This window comes from Lynx rufus, unplaced genomic scaffold, assembly GCF_022079265.1.
Source record: "Lynx rufus isolate CCGP_SWC_20201006 ecotype Redwood Valley unplaced genomic scaffold, mLynRuf1.p SCAF_4, whole genome shotgun sequence".
Lineage (NCBI taxonomy): Eukaryota > Metazoa > Chordata > Mammalia > Carnivora > Felidae > Lynx > Lynx rufus.
Genome location: NW_025814856.1, coordinates 151,790,600 through 151,806,224, shown reverse-complemented (window position 1 = coordinate 151,806,224; position 15,625 = coordinate 151,790,600). Strand labels below are relative to the sequence as shown.

The following is a 15,625-nucleotide window of genomic DNA, read 5'->3' as shown; positions in this document are numbered from 1 at the left end:
TTATAAATGCAAATTCCCCTCCACAAAGCAAAGAAAGACATATTCAGTATAAAACCTGTTTACCCAGTATTCTCTTAACCAAAGATCTTTATTAAGCAGCATTTCTACCAGTGTAAGGCTAACCTCACAATCAGCAGAAAGATTATGCTGAGGGAAAATTCTGAACTGAGATTCTGAACAGAAATAAAGAAAACATATGAAAAAATAAAATAGAAATTCCAAATTATAACAAATAAGAAAATTCAGTAGGGGCGCCTGGGTGGCTCAGTTGGTTAAAGCATCTGATTTCAGCTCAGGTCATGATCTGGTGGTTTGTGAGTTCGAGCCCCGCGTCGGCTCTGTGCTGACAGCTCAGAGCCTTGAGCCTGCTTTGGATTCTGTGACTCCCTCTCTGTCTGCACCTCCCCTCTCTTTCTTTCTCTCTCTCTCTCTCAAAAATTAACATTAAAAACAATTCACTAAAATATATTGCAGACAATAATTCTCAATATATAACATGCATTTGCAAAGTTAATTCAGTTTATACCTTAATAAGTCAAAATATTTATTCAATTGTTATACTAAACAGGAGTTACTGTACCCTTCCAATCTCATGGCCATCACAAGCATCTCGACAGACCACTTCCATGAGGGCAGCACCGTAGCTCTCAATGATGGCTATGTTTTCTCGTTGTAATTTACTAAATACATCTTCAGGGGCTGTCAGCCTTTCCCACATGGTTTTCTTGGCTAAAAGGGTTACAACAGAAAATATTTAAAACACCCCAATAAAAAACAGTGTGGTGACTGAGCAATTACACTTCATATAGAACAAGAAAAAAAAAATCCCTCCATTATTTCATGTAGTACCCAAGGGCCCACCAACCAATGGGTCTAGGCAGCTAAACTTCAAAAACACAATGCACACATTGTACACTAAGGTGACAACTGTATTATGAAAAGGATAAACTCCCTATTCTTAAATAAGTCAAATGAACTACTTTTTTTAATGTTTATTTTTGTGAGAGTAAATGCACATATGTGCGTGCACATGAGCAGGGGAGGGGCAGAGGGAGGGAGAGAGAGAATCCGAAGCAAGCCCTATGCTCAGTGCAGAGCCTGAGGTGGGGCTCAATCCCATGAATTGTGAGATCATGATCTGAGCCAAAATCAAGAGTCAGACTGAGACACCCACACGCCCAAAATCAAAATGAATTATAAGACAATAAGAGAACCAATATCCTGTATTTATTCTGCTGATCAATCTATTTTCATCCTTTATTGAGATCTATGAGAATTTTGACTAAAAAAAGTTAGGTACAAAGTCGACAAAAATCTGCTTCCAAAAAAATCAGATTTTATTTATATTTTGTAATTGAAATACTTATTAAAAATACTTATTAAAAAAGCATACCCCTTATGAAAATAATTTAAATATACAAAGATAACTAAAGATATGATCATATATTTTACTAAGATTCATGTAAACCTTCTAGAAGAGTTTCAAAAATGTATTACATAAAGCCATAACCTGTATTTCAAACCAATCTTATGACTTTTTACAACTACTACACGGCAACTATTTTTAAATCAGAGAAAAGTTCTCAAGATGAACTGATCAGAACGGAGAGTATAAACGAAGAAGGTTAAATCATGAAAAATAAAAGTAACCCACATTGTGCCTTACGTTCCATTATAATGTTCGCAGAAGGCAAACTTGCAGAGTTTTAATAATATTTTTCCCCCTCAAATATTTTTACCGCTACTTTTGTTTCAGTCGTCCTTATTTTTAATTTCAATAACTGTCAAAGGAGGGTATGGGATTTTTATGTTTCTCAATCACATCCATTCCCTCACGTCATCTGTCTCCATCTCCTGCTCAACCTCATCTTCCACTCTTTCCCTCTTCCGCTGGCTGTCACCACACGAGCCTTTCTGTCCCTCACATTCACCACTTTGGTCTCAGGATCTCTGCACTTTGATCTTTTGGGTTTTTCCTCAGATCTCAGCATGGCTGCCTCGTCTTCATCATTCCAGCCTCTAACATCACTTCTCAGCTACATCCAACTCGCCCTACACATACACAGCACAGCACTACCTCATTTTCTGCATAGTACTTATTTACCAGTACATCAGGTTGTGTTACATCCGGATTCTGTCTTGCCCACCATTATTGTACTGGTATTTAGCACAGTGGCTAGCACAGTAGCACAACATTAATTACTGACGGACAGGTTAGAGAAAGCTCAGAAATGTGCTCCAGGGATGCCACCAGATGCCCTCAGGATGGGTTTTCAAAAAGCCAGCCTGAGGAGCTATAGCATCTTTTCTGGTTTACACACAGGACCGCTACAAAATTGTCTGAATAAAGGTTGTGAATACAAGTCTGAAAGCCACTACTTTGTAATTTGTAGTTTTAGCCACAGATTCCAGATTTCAAACTGGCTGAAATGAGGGCAGAGGGCTGCTGCAACATCACTCTCCGGACTCCTCCACACAAACCCTGAGACACTCCTCCAAGAGCCCCTACGGTTTTACAGAGAAAACTGAAATCAAGGATTGCAGAAGACCAGGCTTAGTCGTAAAGAAACAACTTGATTTGCGTTTTCCAACTGTGAACAGATCTCTAAGTTCCACATTTTATTAACAGTACCACCTAGAAATAAGAAAATCCTAAGGCTGCAACTTAATTAGAACTTTCTTTTAAATTTTCGTTTTTGGAGGGTAAATTAGTTCATTAGAAACCACCAAGTTAGTTTCTTTTACACCAAACTGTTCCTTCTTCCAACATACCTTATAAATCACTGCCATACAAACTTTTCTAAATACCAACTTCATAGCACTTTTCTCAGTAACTTAATGTGGCTATCAACTGCTTAATCCAACTAGCTTTAACACTGCAATTTCATTTGCAAGGTCATTAATATGGTCCTACCCTTTCACTCCATTTTATTTCTCACCAACCGTTATTTTCCACAACCCTTGCTTATAGCAAAGACATCCTCCTTAGTCTTTACTCCCTCCTAAGTTTGGGTCTTGCTTGAAGAGCTCTCCATTTATTCCTATGTAAATACAACTTCACCTGCAAAGCCCAGTGAAAGTCTTGATTTTCTTTTTTCTCATACCTCTTATAATTTACACTTGGGGTTCAAAAACTAAGGGCTGAGAGCAAAATCTGACCTGTTTTTATAAAGCTGTGATGTGACAGAGCCATGGTCACTCAACTGCAGTCTCTGGCTGCCTTCACACTATAAAGGCAGGGGTGAGTAGCTGCAACAGAGAGCATATGGCTTGCAAAATCTAAAATATTCACTAACTGGCCTTTACAGAAAAAGTTTGCTGGCATCTAGCCTGTATCACCCAACTTAATGCTTCCTGTTTTATAAATACATATACTGTCATTTATACTAGAATATAATCCTTATGAAAACAAGAACCTAATTAATATTTCCTGCTTTTGGAATAAGTGAAAATAATCAACCACCAAATGAGATCAGATTTTTATTCATATTGTGAAAAACCGGAAATAATCTAAATGTCCAAAAACGGACAAGCTAAGTGATGGTATACCCATAAGTGACAAAATGTATAGAGCTATTAAAAATATTATTTAACAAAGAAAAAAGCTGATAAAATACTGAGTGAAAAGACAAGGGAGATTTTAAGTCAATATGGCTGGCTATAACAAAATGTTGCAATGGTTATCTTAGCAGGGTAGAATGTAGGGCTTCTTCTTACCTTTGTTTATTAATATGTTCTAAATTTCCTCATTCAGTATTTATTTTGAAATAAAAAACAAAAGCTAAAATATTTTTTAAATACCCAATTATTAATTTTTAATCAGGTTCTCAGGTTCTAGGACTTGACTCAGGTTGTAAAAAATAAAAGTGATGAGAAATGTACATCTAAATTCACATCAAGCAAAGAGCCTGCATTTTACTACACACACCCATAGCTATAGCTAGTATTTTTAAGTCACTTGTTGGAATCAGACTCAAAGAACAGAGTCCAGAGAAGGCAAGATGTTCTATATAATCCTTTTAGTCCCACTACTTTATGACTTATAGGTGTATTTATACTATAATGCCAGATCATACTAATGCCTAGACCATAACAATTTTTAATGTCACAATAAGATTATCAAAAAAAATTTTTTTAAGTTTATTTATGGGGTGCCTGGATGGCTCAGTTGGTTAAGTGACCAATTCCTGATTCAAACTTAGGTCATGATCTCACTCACGGTTCATGGATTTAAACCCCATGTTGGGCTTCACACTAATATCACAGTCTGCTTGAGATTCTCTCTCTCTCCCCTTTCTCTCTCTCTCAAAATAAATAAACCTTTGAGAGAGCGAGAGAGAGGCAGAGAGAGGGAGAGGCAGAATCCCAAGCAGGCTCCATGCTGTCAGTGCAAAGCCCAACTCGAGGCTCAAACTCATGATCTGTGAGATCATGACCTGAGCTGAGACCAAGAGTTGGATGCTTAACTGACTGAGCCACCCAGATGCTCTGGTTCTCAAAAATTTAATAATGGCAATAGGTTGTCTTTTCTAATCTTCTTTTTAAAACAAGATGAATAGATATTATGGTTTCACAAAGAACAGGAATATTCTTGCTCAAAGGTCACAAGAGCCCAAAAGAACTATGAGCAGAGAAGAAAATTCCTTATGTTTATGACAATTTCTAATTCTTACTTATAAAGAAAATACAAAACTGAGTACAATTAACTTACCAAATTTAAGGGGAAAAAGAGCCAATTCAAAGGAAAGAGAACCTATGAAAAAAGCTCATAATGAAAGTACTTAAAATTGCAACAATTTAATCCATTTTACTGAGATTATACAGAACATTCAAATAGGGCTAATCTTACAAAAATAAAACTATGGAAGATGCACTATATCATGGCTCTGATGTGTTAGCATAACTTTATAAGTTGGCTTTATAAATAAACTTTTATTGAAAATAATAATCTTATAAAAATGTGCTGAAGATGTGTATCTTTATAATTATCTGTATTTAAATGTGAAGTATTTTTATAATACTAAAGCTGAAGAAACAAACGAATAAAGAAATTAAGAATACAGCAACAGGGCTTCATATTAAACATTTACGCTTTGGTCAAATTATCTGTATTTTCTCCCGTGGTCACTGGTAGAAATGAGAAAAAATAAAAGATGAAAAGAATAAAAAGAGGGGTGCCTAGGTGGCTCAGTCGGTTAAGCGTCCAACTTCTGCTCAGGTCATGATCTCATGGTTTGTGGATTTTGGCCCCGTGTCGGGCTCTATGCTGACAGCTCAGAGCCTGGAGCCTGCTTCAGATTCTGTGTCTCCCTCTCTCTCTGCCCCTCCCCCATGCGCACTGTGTCTTTCTCAAAAACTGATAAAAATCAACACTTAAAAAGTTAAAAAAAAAAAAAAAAGAATACAAAGAGAGATAGTCATGATGTCAACTCTTGTCAACTAACCCCCAGGGATTACATATGCAAACAAACAAAAATGTCAGATTTTAACTGCACTGTTCTTGACATATATGAATCTTCCAAAGAATTTTACTCAAAGAATATATGCTTTTGTTTCTCCCCAGATCTGCATTGCCAACTCAAGGTGATGGAGTCCACCTACAGTGATTTTCACAAAGCTAATATATGCTTAAGAGCTAACTGAATTTTCTTTCCCCTAAACTGTGTGCTCATATCCTTTGACCATTTTTTCTACTGGGTTTGATTCGTAGGTGTTCTTTACGTATTAGAAATTAGCCCTTCGTACTATGAGCTACAAATACACTGCTGGTAGGTATTATCTATCAAATTAAAAAGAAATAATTACAAATTACAAAAAGACAACAATAACAAAAAGGATGAAGACGTGAGATGCTATGGCCAGGAAAAGGAACATTCTATTAAAAATAGAGAAAACTGAGCCACCTGGGTGGCTCAGCTGGCTCAGAATCCCACTTCAGCTCAGGTCATGATCTCACGAATTGTGAGTCTGAGCCCCACATCAGCCTCCACCCTGACAGTGAGGAGCCTGCTTGGGATTCTCTCTCTCTCCCTCTCTGACTCTCCCCCATGTGCATGCTATGCTCTCTCTCAAAATAATAAACTTGAGAAAAAAAAATCAAGGAAACTGATTTCTAATCAGATCTGCCACAGATAAGCAAGTCATTTTGTCTCTGTGAGTAGGATTCTTGTTACACAAAACAGGAAAAATAGCTGCCCAGTATCCAGTATACATAGTTATGTTAAAAATAAAGTAAAAGAGGGGCGCCTGGGTGGCGCAGTCGGTTAAGCGTCCGACTTCAGCCAGGTCGCGATCTCGCGGTCCGTGAGTTCGAGCCCCGCGTCAGGCTCTGGGCTGATGGCTCAGAGCCTGGAGCCTGTTTCCGATTCTGTGTCTCCCTCTCTCTCTGCCCCTCGCCCGTTCATGCTCTGTCTCTCTCTGTCCCAAAAATAAATAAACGTTGAAAAAAAAAATAAATTAAAAAAAAAAAATAAATAAAGTAAAAGAGGTATGGAAAAATAAGTATGTAGACATTAAAAGTTCAGTTCCCAGGGGCGCCTGGGTGGCTTGGTCGGTTGAGCCTCCAACTTCGGCTCAGGTCATGATCTCGCGGTCCGTGAGTTCGAGCCCCGCGTCGGGCTCTGTGCTGACGGCTCGGAGCCTGGAGCCTGTTTCGGATTCTGTGTCTCCCTCTCTCTCTCTCTGCCCCTCCCCCCGTTCATGCTCTGTCTCTCTCTGTCTCAAAAATAAATAAAAACTTTAAAAAAAAAAATTCAGTTCCTGTTTTAAAATAAAATAAAGTAGTACCATGTCAAAACATGCACATACACATACAAAAGTAGGTATCAATAAATATTTATTAAATTTAGTATTTCTAACTTGAAACTTAAAAACACTAGTGTCTAGGAAATACAGTGCTTTGCTATTTAAAATAAGTCCAAATAGGGCACCTGGGTGGCTCAGTCGTTCAGCATCTGACTTTGGCTCAGGTCATGATCTCACGGTTCGTGAGTTCAAATGGCACATCAGGTGAGTTCAAGGCCCTGATTCGGGCAAAACATGAGCCCTGTGTGAGCCCCGCTTCTCTCTGTCTCTCCTCCCTTTCTCTCTGTCTCTCTCTGCCCTTGCTCACTTGAGCCCTGCCCCCCCCCAAAATAAGTAAGTAAAATAAGTCAAAATAAGCAGCAATTAAGTGGTAAAAAAAAAAAACTAATTAAAGGATGAAATTAAAAATACATCATTTGAAAATTAAAAACAAAGGAGAATTTTCTTTTGTGGTCACACCACTTTATTTCATCTTGATAATGACGCCTTATAAAAAGTATGTTGTAGGGGCGCCTGGGTGGCGCAGTCGGTTAAGCGTCCGACTTCAGCCAGGTCACGATCTCGCGGTCTGTGAGTTCGAGCCCCGCGTCGGGCTCTGGGCTGATGGCTCAGAGCCTGGAGCCTGTTTCCGATTCTGTGTCTCCCTCTCTCTCTGCCCCTCCCCTGTTCATGCTCTGTCTCTCTCTGTCCCAAAAATAGATAAACGTTGAAAAAAAAAATTAAAAAAAAAAAAAAGTATGTTGTAGAGCTCTACCTAGTGGTTAAGTAGTGACTTTGCCAATTCCACTAAATCTAATGTTAAAAAATTTTCAGACAAGAGGAAAATGGAGAGGTGTGTTGGAGGGGGAGGAGTAGAGAGTGGAATCCCCATTATTATCTCTTAAGAAAAGCTTCTCTCTGTTTAAAAAGCTTCTCTGAACTATTCTTTTGAATGATCCTAAAAATTTTTGTGCTTTGTTTAAGTGGGTAGGCCATTTCTACAAATACATCATTTGGCTATTATTATCTCCTTAGAAAGATATGTAAAAATATTAGCCAGTAAAGAATAATATGAGATAATCTGGGTCTTACACACAGAGTGGTTTTTAAGAATCTGTGTACAAAATAGCAAATACTCATAAAGGTTCTCAGACGGGTATCGGAAGTCCATTATCAAAAGATGCTTATGACAAGTTCTTAAATAGCAGGACATTTCTGGTGTAGAGTATTATACATTCATTTACTGAATGGCTAAAAACATTTTTCATATCTGGAGACCAAAAAGTCCAGATTATTACTCTTAATTAACAATGCTAATTAAGGGTGCCTGGGTGGCTCAGTCAGTTGAGTGTCCAACTTCGGCTCAGGTCATGATCTCATGGTTTGTGAGTTTGAGCCTCGCAACGGGCTCTGTGCTGACAGCTCGGAGCTTGCAGCCTGCTTTGGATTCTGTGGCTCCGTCTCTCTCTGCCCCTCCCCCACCTGTACTCTGTCTCTCAAAAATAAATAAATGTTAAAAAAAATTTTTTAAATGCTAATTTTATTTTAGAAAGTGGGATTTATCAATATTTTAAATAGGCATTACCTTTGACCAAGAAATTCTACCTCTTGGAATTTATTCAAGAAAAATTTCACATTAGTACAAAAAGATATAGGTACACTATTGATGAGGGTTTAGACTGGCAGAAAGCCATTTGGTAGGAGCTTTTTTCTTTTTTTTTTCATAGAGCACTCACACAAGTGGGGGAGGGATATAGGGAGAGGGAGCAAGAGAATCTTAAGCGGGCTCCACGCTGAGCGTGAGGCTAGATCTCACAACTGAGATCATGACATGAGCTGAAATCGAGAGTCAGATGCTCAACTGACTGAGCTGCCCAGGCGCCTCTGGTAGAATCTATTAAAATAAAAATGCGCATAGTCTTTCACATGGAAATTTTACCATGAAGCATTCTTCTTGAAAAATACAAAGGCATATAACGGAACATTTGATGCAGCATATTTGTGACAGTAAAAATTAGAAACAATGGAAGTGTCTATGAATAATGCAAATGGTTAAATAAACATTACTTCCGTATTACAGAACAACGGAGACATCTGAAAAGATTCAACTAGATATGCACCGTGATGCTCTGCAAAGGGGAGAAAGACATGTACACGCTATGTACAGCAGACTGTTCAGTGGGACCAGAGAAAGAGAGGGAATTAAAAACGCATACAAGCTAAAGTGGTATTTGAGGGTTTTTTTTTATAGTACTCATGTACTATCGTCTTAATTTTAAAAACTACACATTCTTCCTCGACTTCACATAAGTGCTTTCATGATTCCATAAAGACTCATTTATTACAGCTTTACTTAGCCAGAAGACGGAAAACGGGTTTTTTTTGTAACTTAATCTCTACAACAGAATCTCTAAAAATCTCTGAGACAGAAAAGATTAGAAATCTATCTGGTTCTACCTGCTTCTAATGTGTCTGGTTCATCTGGTCTCTGGGCGATCTGTAAGTAATACAACAAAGAGCCGTACAGGTGTGTCCTCACTCGCTGGAATCCGCCACCTAAGGAGATACAGAGTACAAACCCTGTTTCAAATGAAAGTTAAAACAAACACAAAAGGTGTGATTTGTAAGAAATTTAGATGAAAAAACCTGTCTTCAAAATGAAGTCTAACAGTTTCTTCAATATGATGTGAAGCGAAGAGTCTCCAATAGAAGCAAAACCCACCACTGGGTTCTCTGCTGGAGAAGGTGACGCAAACGAGCTATCGAGCATAAAAGCGTAATGGGTCTCTCCGGGTCCCAAGACTAATGGTTGCTTCTGTTCAGTGCGAACGGCTTGGCTTAGGTGAGCAGTCAAGGTGAACACGGCACCTGCTACCACTGGCATTAACTCCTGCGCTGCTTCATCATCTAGTATCTTAAAGCAGAAAGACAAATCAGCTACAGTCATTAACAGGTTTTATATACACTGAGCTTTCACCTACCATTAAGAATAGAAGAATGGAATGTCATTGATCAAAGAAAATAAAAGCTAATATATAGAAAAATTTAAATATGATACTGGTAACGTGTGTTCTTAACCAGAAGGGATTCCTATCAGGATTCCTTAGAAAGGTCTTTAATGTAAATTCACACAAGTGGTCACCCACCAGAGTGTCCCATTCAATATGTCCGGGGTGGGATCCATCCGTGTATTTTTAAAAAGCTCCCTACGTAATTGTGATACATACTTTGGTTGAGAGCCATTACTGTACAGAAGACTTTCTCAAGGATCGCCTTAACACTGGCAATACACAACTCTATTTATTCCTAACATAAAAGGGGAAAAAAAGGATGGTGGGAAACTGTGTTTTTAAGTAGTATATAAAGATCTGTTCAGCAATACGGGAAGTAATTAGGAAGTAAGGAAGTTCAGGAAGCAATTTAGGAAGTACGTTACCTTATCATGCACATCTTGTAGGATATCACGGATAATCAGTTGCCGATCCTCTGCCTGAATGAGGTCCTGGGGACAAGCTGTCAGTATAATCTCGACCAGCTGCCTCCATGACTCCAGCACGTGCCGTTTTGCATGAAGACACTGCAGCAGCTTGTTTCTTCCTACCACATACTGAAGTATAGTGCTGATTTCCTAAAGCCACAGAAATTGAACCACAAGATTAATAAATGGGCAGATAATGTCTTTTACCAAAAGGGTCCAATTTTAACTTTATCTTTTTTAGTAATCTCTACACCCAATGTGGGGCTCCAACTCACGTCCCTGAAATCCAGAGTCGCACGCTCCATCAACTGAGCCAGCCAGGTACCCCAACAGAGTCCTATTTTTCAAGAGTTATTTATTCTGTCAGTTAACCTGACACATCTGTAGTATATTTAGGAAACCTTCCACATGCATGCCAGTCAGCAGAGGTGGTAGGGGTTTTTTAACCCCATTTTCTTTGTAGTATCTACTTACACTTACTCTAGAGCACTGGAATTGCCTAAAACTCAAGTTCAAGGGCATGTCTCCCTGACATATCTTTTATTTCTTTGCTTCTTGCTTTGGCCTAGCCAAACCAACACACCTGTGTTTCCATGTGTGTGGTTCTTCTCACCTGACCTCTTACCCACTGCTCCCCACCTGTGATGAAAAACCACTCTCTCTTCCCTCACCGACAGAGAACAAGGGAAGTCTAATACACAATATGGACAGGTTGCAAATCCTAAACTAGCCTAGCAGAAAAAAAAACGTTATTTACTCTGGCATCCAGATATTAACTTCAGTTTAGTTTACAAGTTTTAAAGTCAAAAATGGAAGATTCCATTAAGGTTTAATTTCAAGTAGTTTACTAACTGATGAACTACAAGTCAATTTACAGTTTTGTCTTCTAACTGGCAGTTAAATAGGTAGAAGATTCAAACTAACAAGTTCTCAATAGGGCTTACCTCCATCAGGAGAGGTCTCTGTCCTATGGCTGCCATACCCTGGAGGGCATTTACTTCAGCTACAAGGACTCTATGAAGAAGCTACAGAAATGAGAAAAGAGTGAAAAATCAGACCATTTCAGAATAATAACCTCTAGCAATTACTATAAACTGCCTTAGTGGAAACAGTTTTGGATACCTCTATACATAATCTATAAGTGACTCTGTTCGGTCTCCAGTCAAAAACATTAGGTGTCCCTCACATTACTGAGTGGGACCAAGGAGCCTCTGTGGCAGGTAAGTTGGCGCAAATGCCCTTGGATATCTTCTTCCTATTAGTGAGACCATTACCAGTTACCTGGTAGAGAGTAAAACCATTCCATAGCTAGGTGGCATGACTACTATCAGGAAGGTGACGGGGAACCTTTTAAAGAGGTAAAGCTAGTGTCGCCTATTCTGTTTCATTTCCCTGCTGTTGGAAAAGTGAAAACCACAGTCCAATAAACCAATACCCTTATCAGAAGACAATTGCATGGTTCCCTTTTTGTCTGAGGACTCAAAGTCTAAACCACTTGATACTGCACACACTTTAAAACAATCCTTACCTTGACATTGCAGACTGTCTGTCCCCGTAAATTCTTGTGTTCACAGTTAGCAATAACTTGCTCGATCTGGGCCCGATCAAAGAAATCCAACTGCAAAGGCTCAGGGATCTCCTGACTGAAGTCAATCGAGTCAAGAATGCTTAGAATCTTTCGACGTACTAGAAAAAATAGAAAGTGGTTCAATTTTATCTGGGATGGTGAGGAGAAGAGCAAACCGTTGTACTCAGCTCCCTCTCAAAGACAGTGCTAGGTTCAATAAAGGGAGTTGAGGGGGTACCTGGGGGGCTCAGTCGGTTAAGCGTCCAACTCTTCATTTTGGCTCAGGTCATGATCTCACGGTAGTGAGATCGAGCCCCGAGTCAGGCTCTGTGCTGAGCATGGAGCCTGCTTGGGATTCGCTCTCTCTCCCTCTCTATCTGTCCTCCCAGCTTACGCTCGCACTTTCTCTCTCAAAACAAATAAATCAACGTTGGGGGGGGGGGGAGAAGAAAGAAAGGATGTTAAGCCCAGAAATGGAAAACTGTGTTGAAATCTAAATGTGATTTTATTTCTAATACATCCATTTGCAAAAACATTTTTTCCCATTCATTCATGACAACTAATCCTTTCTATAGCTCTTCTATACCAGTTCAGAATTTGCAGATACAGGCGTCATAATTATCTCTTCAAATTTAAGCAATTTAATAGATACCTATAAATTTATTATAGATTCAAAGGGTTTTACCTTTTGTAGCAGTGTCAAAGTGAAGGAACCCAGAGACAGACCTATTTTCATCTTCTATTCCTCCTTCACCATCTGTTAGAGCATCAATAATAACAGATCAGGAAAAACAACAACATACTCATAAAATTTATTTGGAAATAACAAGGTATTTTTTTTTCTAGATCACTGTTGCTAGGTCAGAGAGCCCTCTGCAAATGCAGAATTGAAATGCAAAGATGATGAGAACTTACCAACATTCATCTAATTCTTTCTGTCCCCAGGAGATCCACTTCACCATTGTAAAGAGGATAATCAGAACTCCCAAAGAGGCAAGACCCATTCCCACCAATGCGATGATTAGAAAAGCTTATGTTTAATTTGCATGTATAACACACATTAAAATACCTTGGGTCATCCTGGCTCAGTGTGGCAAACTCCACTGAATATTTGAATATAGCAGAATGTGGATGCTTCAAACAATAATCAAATAGCAATTATGGGATGAATTTAAAAATTTTGCGTTTTAAGGAAAAAAATTCTAAAGACGGAAAGAACTTGTTTAGCCTACAATCACACGCTAAGCGCAAGACTGCGGCGCATGCCTTCACACAGACCAGTCAGCAGCACAAGAGAACAAATGGCAACATGTACACACTCACCTGAATACGGTCTCACAGGCATGTCGTCCAGTAAGAGATGTAGGAGCCTCTGGGTATGTGACCGCTGACGATTCAGAGAAGTTACCCGTAGTTCTATTGAGGCAGTCTTCATTAGCCATGACATCTGGTTCAGCATAGACATTTCATACTCTGCAAGTTAAATACATGAGTTTAGTTTCCTAGAGTATAATAACAGGATTGTAACAGATCTAAATTTCTTAACTCGTCAGGTATTTGCTCACGTAACAGACTCCATAATTTATGAAACTTGGCATCATAATAATTTATCACCCTGGAAGAAAATTAAAAAAGCAAGAACAGATGCTAAGAGAAAAAAAATAAGCACGTCCATGTCTATAAAGATGAGCCAAAGCAAATGAAGAACAAAAGAGAATCAATTTTCCATTACCAGGATAATTTCACACTTATCTGTAAAATTCTAAGTCTGTCCTACTTTGACATTAACACAGACTTCATACTTAAAAACAAACACTAATTCTCAAATATATAACTTGTAAAAAAAAAAAAAGCCCTAATATGCAGTTTGACTTTTATTTCATAAAACAAATACCCAATGCATAATTTTATGATCTCTTTTAAGATAATCCAGGACATGTGATTTCACATATAATTAGGGTTGGTCTTCACAGCATAGCAGCCGCAGCCCTGCGCTACCCTACGGCTGTGGGCCTCAGAAAGGGCTACAAGGTGACCAAGAGCATGAGAAAGCTGAGGCACAGCCACCAAGGGCACCTCACCAAGCACTCCAAGCTCACACGGGACATGAACTGAGAGGTGTGTGGCTTCACCCCACAAAAGCAGTGTAGTGTGCGGCTGCTCAAAGTCTCCAAGGGCAGGGGGGCTCTCAAGTTCATCAAGAAAAGGGCAAGGACACGCATCAGCACCAAGAAGAGGAGAAGAACTTAGCACATCCTGGCAGCCGTAGGCGAAGTGGCTGTTGCGAAAGACTGAGCCCCTCCCCACTCTGCGCACACTGAAACGCTTCCAGAAACAAAACCAAAAATGAAACCTAAAATCAGGACTGGGAATCACTTATACAAGTTTCTGACTCCACTATTTTTAATATGCCTGATTTAAAGTCCTAAATTCTAACAGTATAAACATAAAACACACCAAATAGTACTACAACCACCACCCCTACCACCACAGTAACAAGCAAAACTCATTTTTTTTTTAAAACTAGGTGGATTTTTAAAAGACAGATACAGTAAGAGACAAAGCATTAACTTTCCTTTCTAATTAGGTATAAAGGAGGGTTGCTTAAAAAGCTTATAATATAAACAGATCTTAGAATTAAAAATAAGACATGCTTATTATGAAAATGAAGCGAAAAATGTTTGTCATTAGATAATTCCCAAAGTTCTCTCATTTCATCACTCTAAAACGTGGATTAGAAGCAGATAATTCCTAGTAATAAAAATTTATTACGAAATCCGTGAGCTTACACTTCCCAGAACGTAAATACAAAAAAAAAAAAAAAAAAAAACTTAAAAAAAACTCCATGGACTGTAACTGTCTAGATATAAATCGAATTCAGAAAATTGTTACAAATTGATCAGAAAGAAAATTATATAAAGTAGAATCCTATAAAAGAGAGGTAGCCTGGGATTGCGTTGGTCAGGTCAATAAACTCAGTTATTTCCACTATACTTAGCTTTCTATTTCTCATTTCAAGATCTCAAGTGGTTTCAATACGTACACAAGAAACAAAAGTAAAACAAGACATTTTAATTAAACACCGTCACTCAAAAAATCTAAATTTCCAGAATCTTCTCAGATAAATATTTTCTTATCTCTTCAACACAATTTAAAAATTTTATTTGGTAGTATAAGGATCAAATTCCATCCCTGACAAGCTATTTTTAAATAACTTTATGCCAGCAGCTAGAACATGAGGCTTCTCAGTGACAAATTACAAAAGCAACCCAAAATAACGAAAAAAGCAAAGTAACAAAATGAAACGGAATTCCACAAATACTGTAACTGCTACCCTGAATGTTATATAAATAAAATCACATAGACTTCACAAATTAGTTATAACAATATGGGAAAATAATGTCCTACCTTTGTTAGAAAAAGGTAAATGTTGCAACTGTGAAAATAAGAAGTCCTGGCTGGTTCTCAAGTACCTCATAGTAGGACCAGATGTATCAGAGCACGCACACAACTGATATATCACCTAAAGAGTTAAAATGAAGTAAAAAAAATCCACAAATCATTTCTTTTGTGTTATAAATTATAAGTGAAAAGGTGAACTTAGATTTACTAAACAGAAGCTAAGACCCACCAATAACTTAAGAAAAATGGATAAACACAGATGCTCAGTTACAAGCAATCATTAGCACCCCAACTCAAGAATACAGATTGGAATAGTGCTGATGACATTATTATACAACTCATGTTTAAGTCAACCTCAGTACGTTTATTAATACGTATAGTTAATCGAAAAAGCA

General features: G+C 38.3%; 1 protein-coding gene across 1 annotated transcript in view; it reads right to left on the bottom strand.

Moving 5' to 3' along the window:
- The window catches only part of NUP205 (nucleoporin 205), a 91,079-nt gene that overhangs the window by 23,039 nt on the left and 52,415 nt on the right, over positions 1–15,625 (bottom strand). The window contains exons 23-31 of the mRNA XM_047096188.1: positions 15,237–15,351; positions 13,152–13,301; positions 12,514–12,585; positions 11,790–11,947; positions 11,206–11,286; positions 10,220–10,411; positions 9,430–9,697; positions 9,241–9,339; positions 581–729 (exon numbers count right to left, since the gene is read on the bottom strand). Of these exons, the coding sequence (XP_046952144.1) occupies positions 581–729; positions 9,241–9,339; positions 9,430–9,697; positions 10,220–10,411; positions 11,206–11,286; positions 11,790–11,947; positions 12,514–12,585; positions 13,152–13,301; positions 15,237–15,351 (1,284 nt within the window). The remainder of the gene's footprint in view (positions 1–580; positions 730–9,240; positions 9,340–9,429; positions 9,698–10,219; positions 10,412–11,205; positions 11,287–11,789; positions 11,948–12,513; positions 12,586–13,151; positions 13,302–15,236; positions 15,352–15,625) is intronic.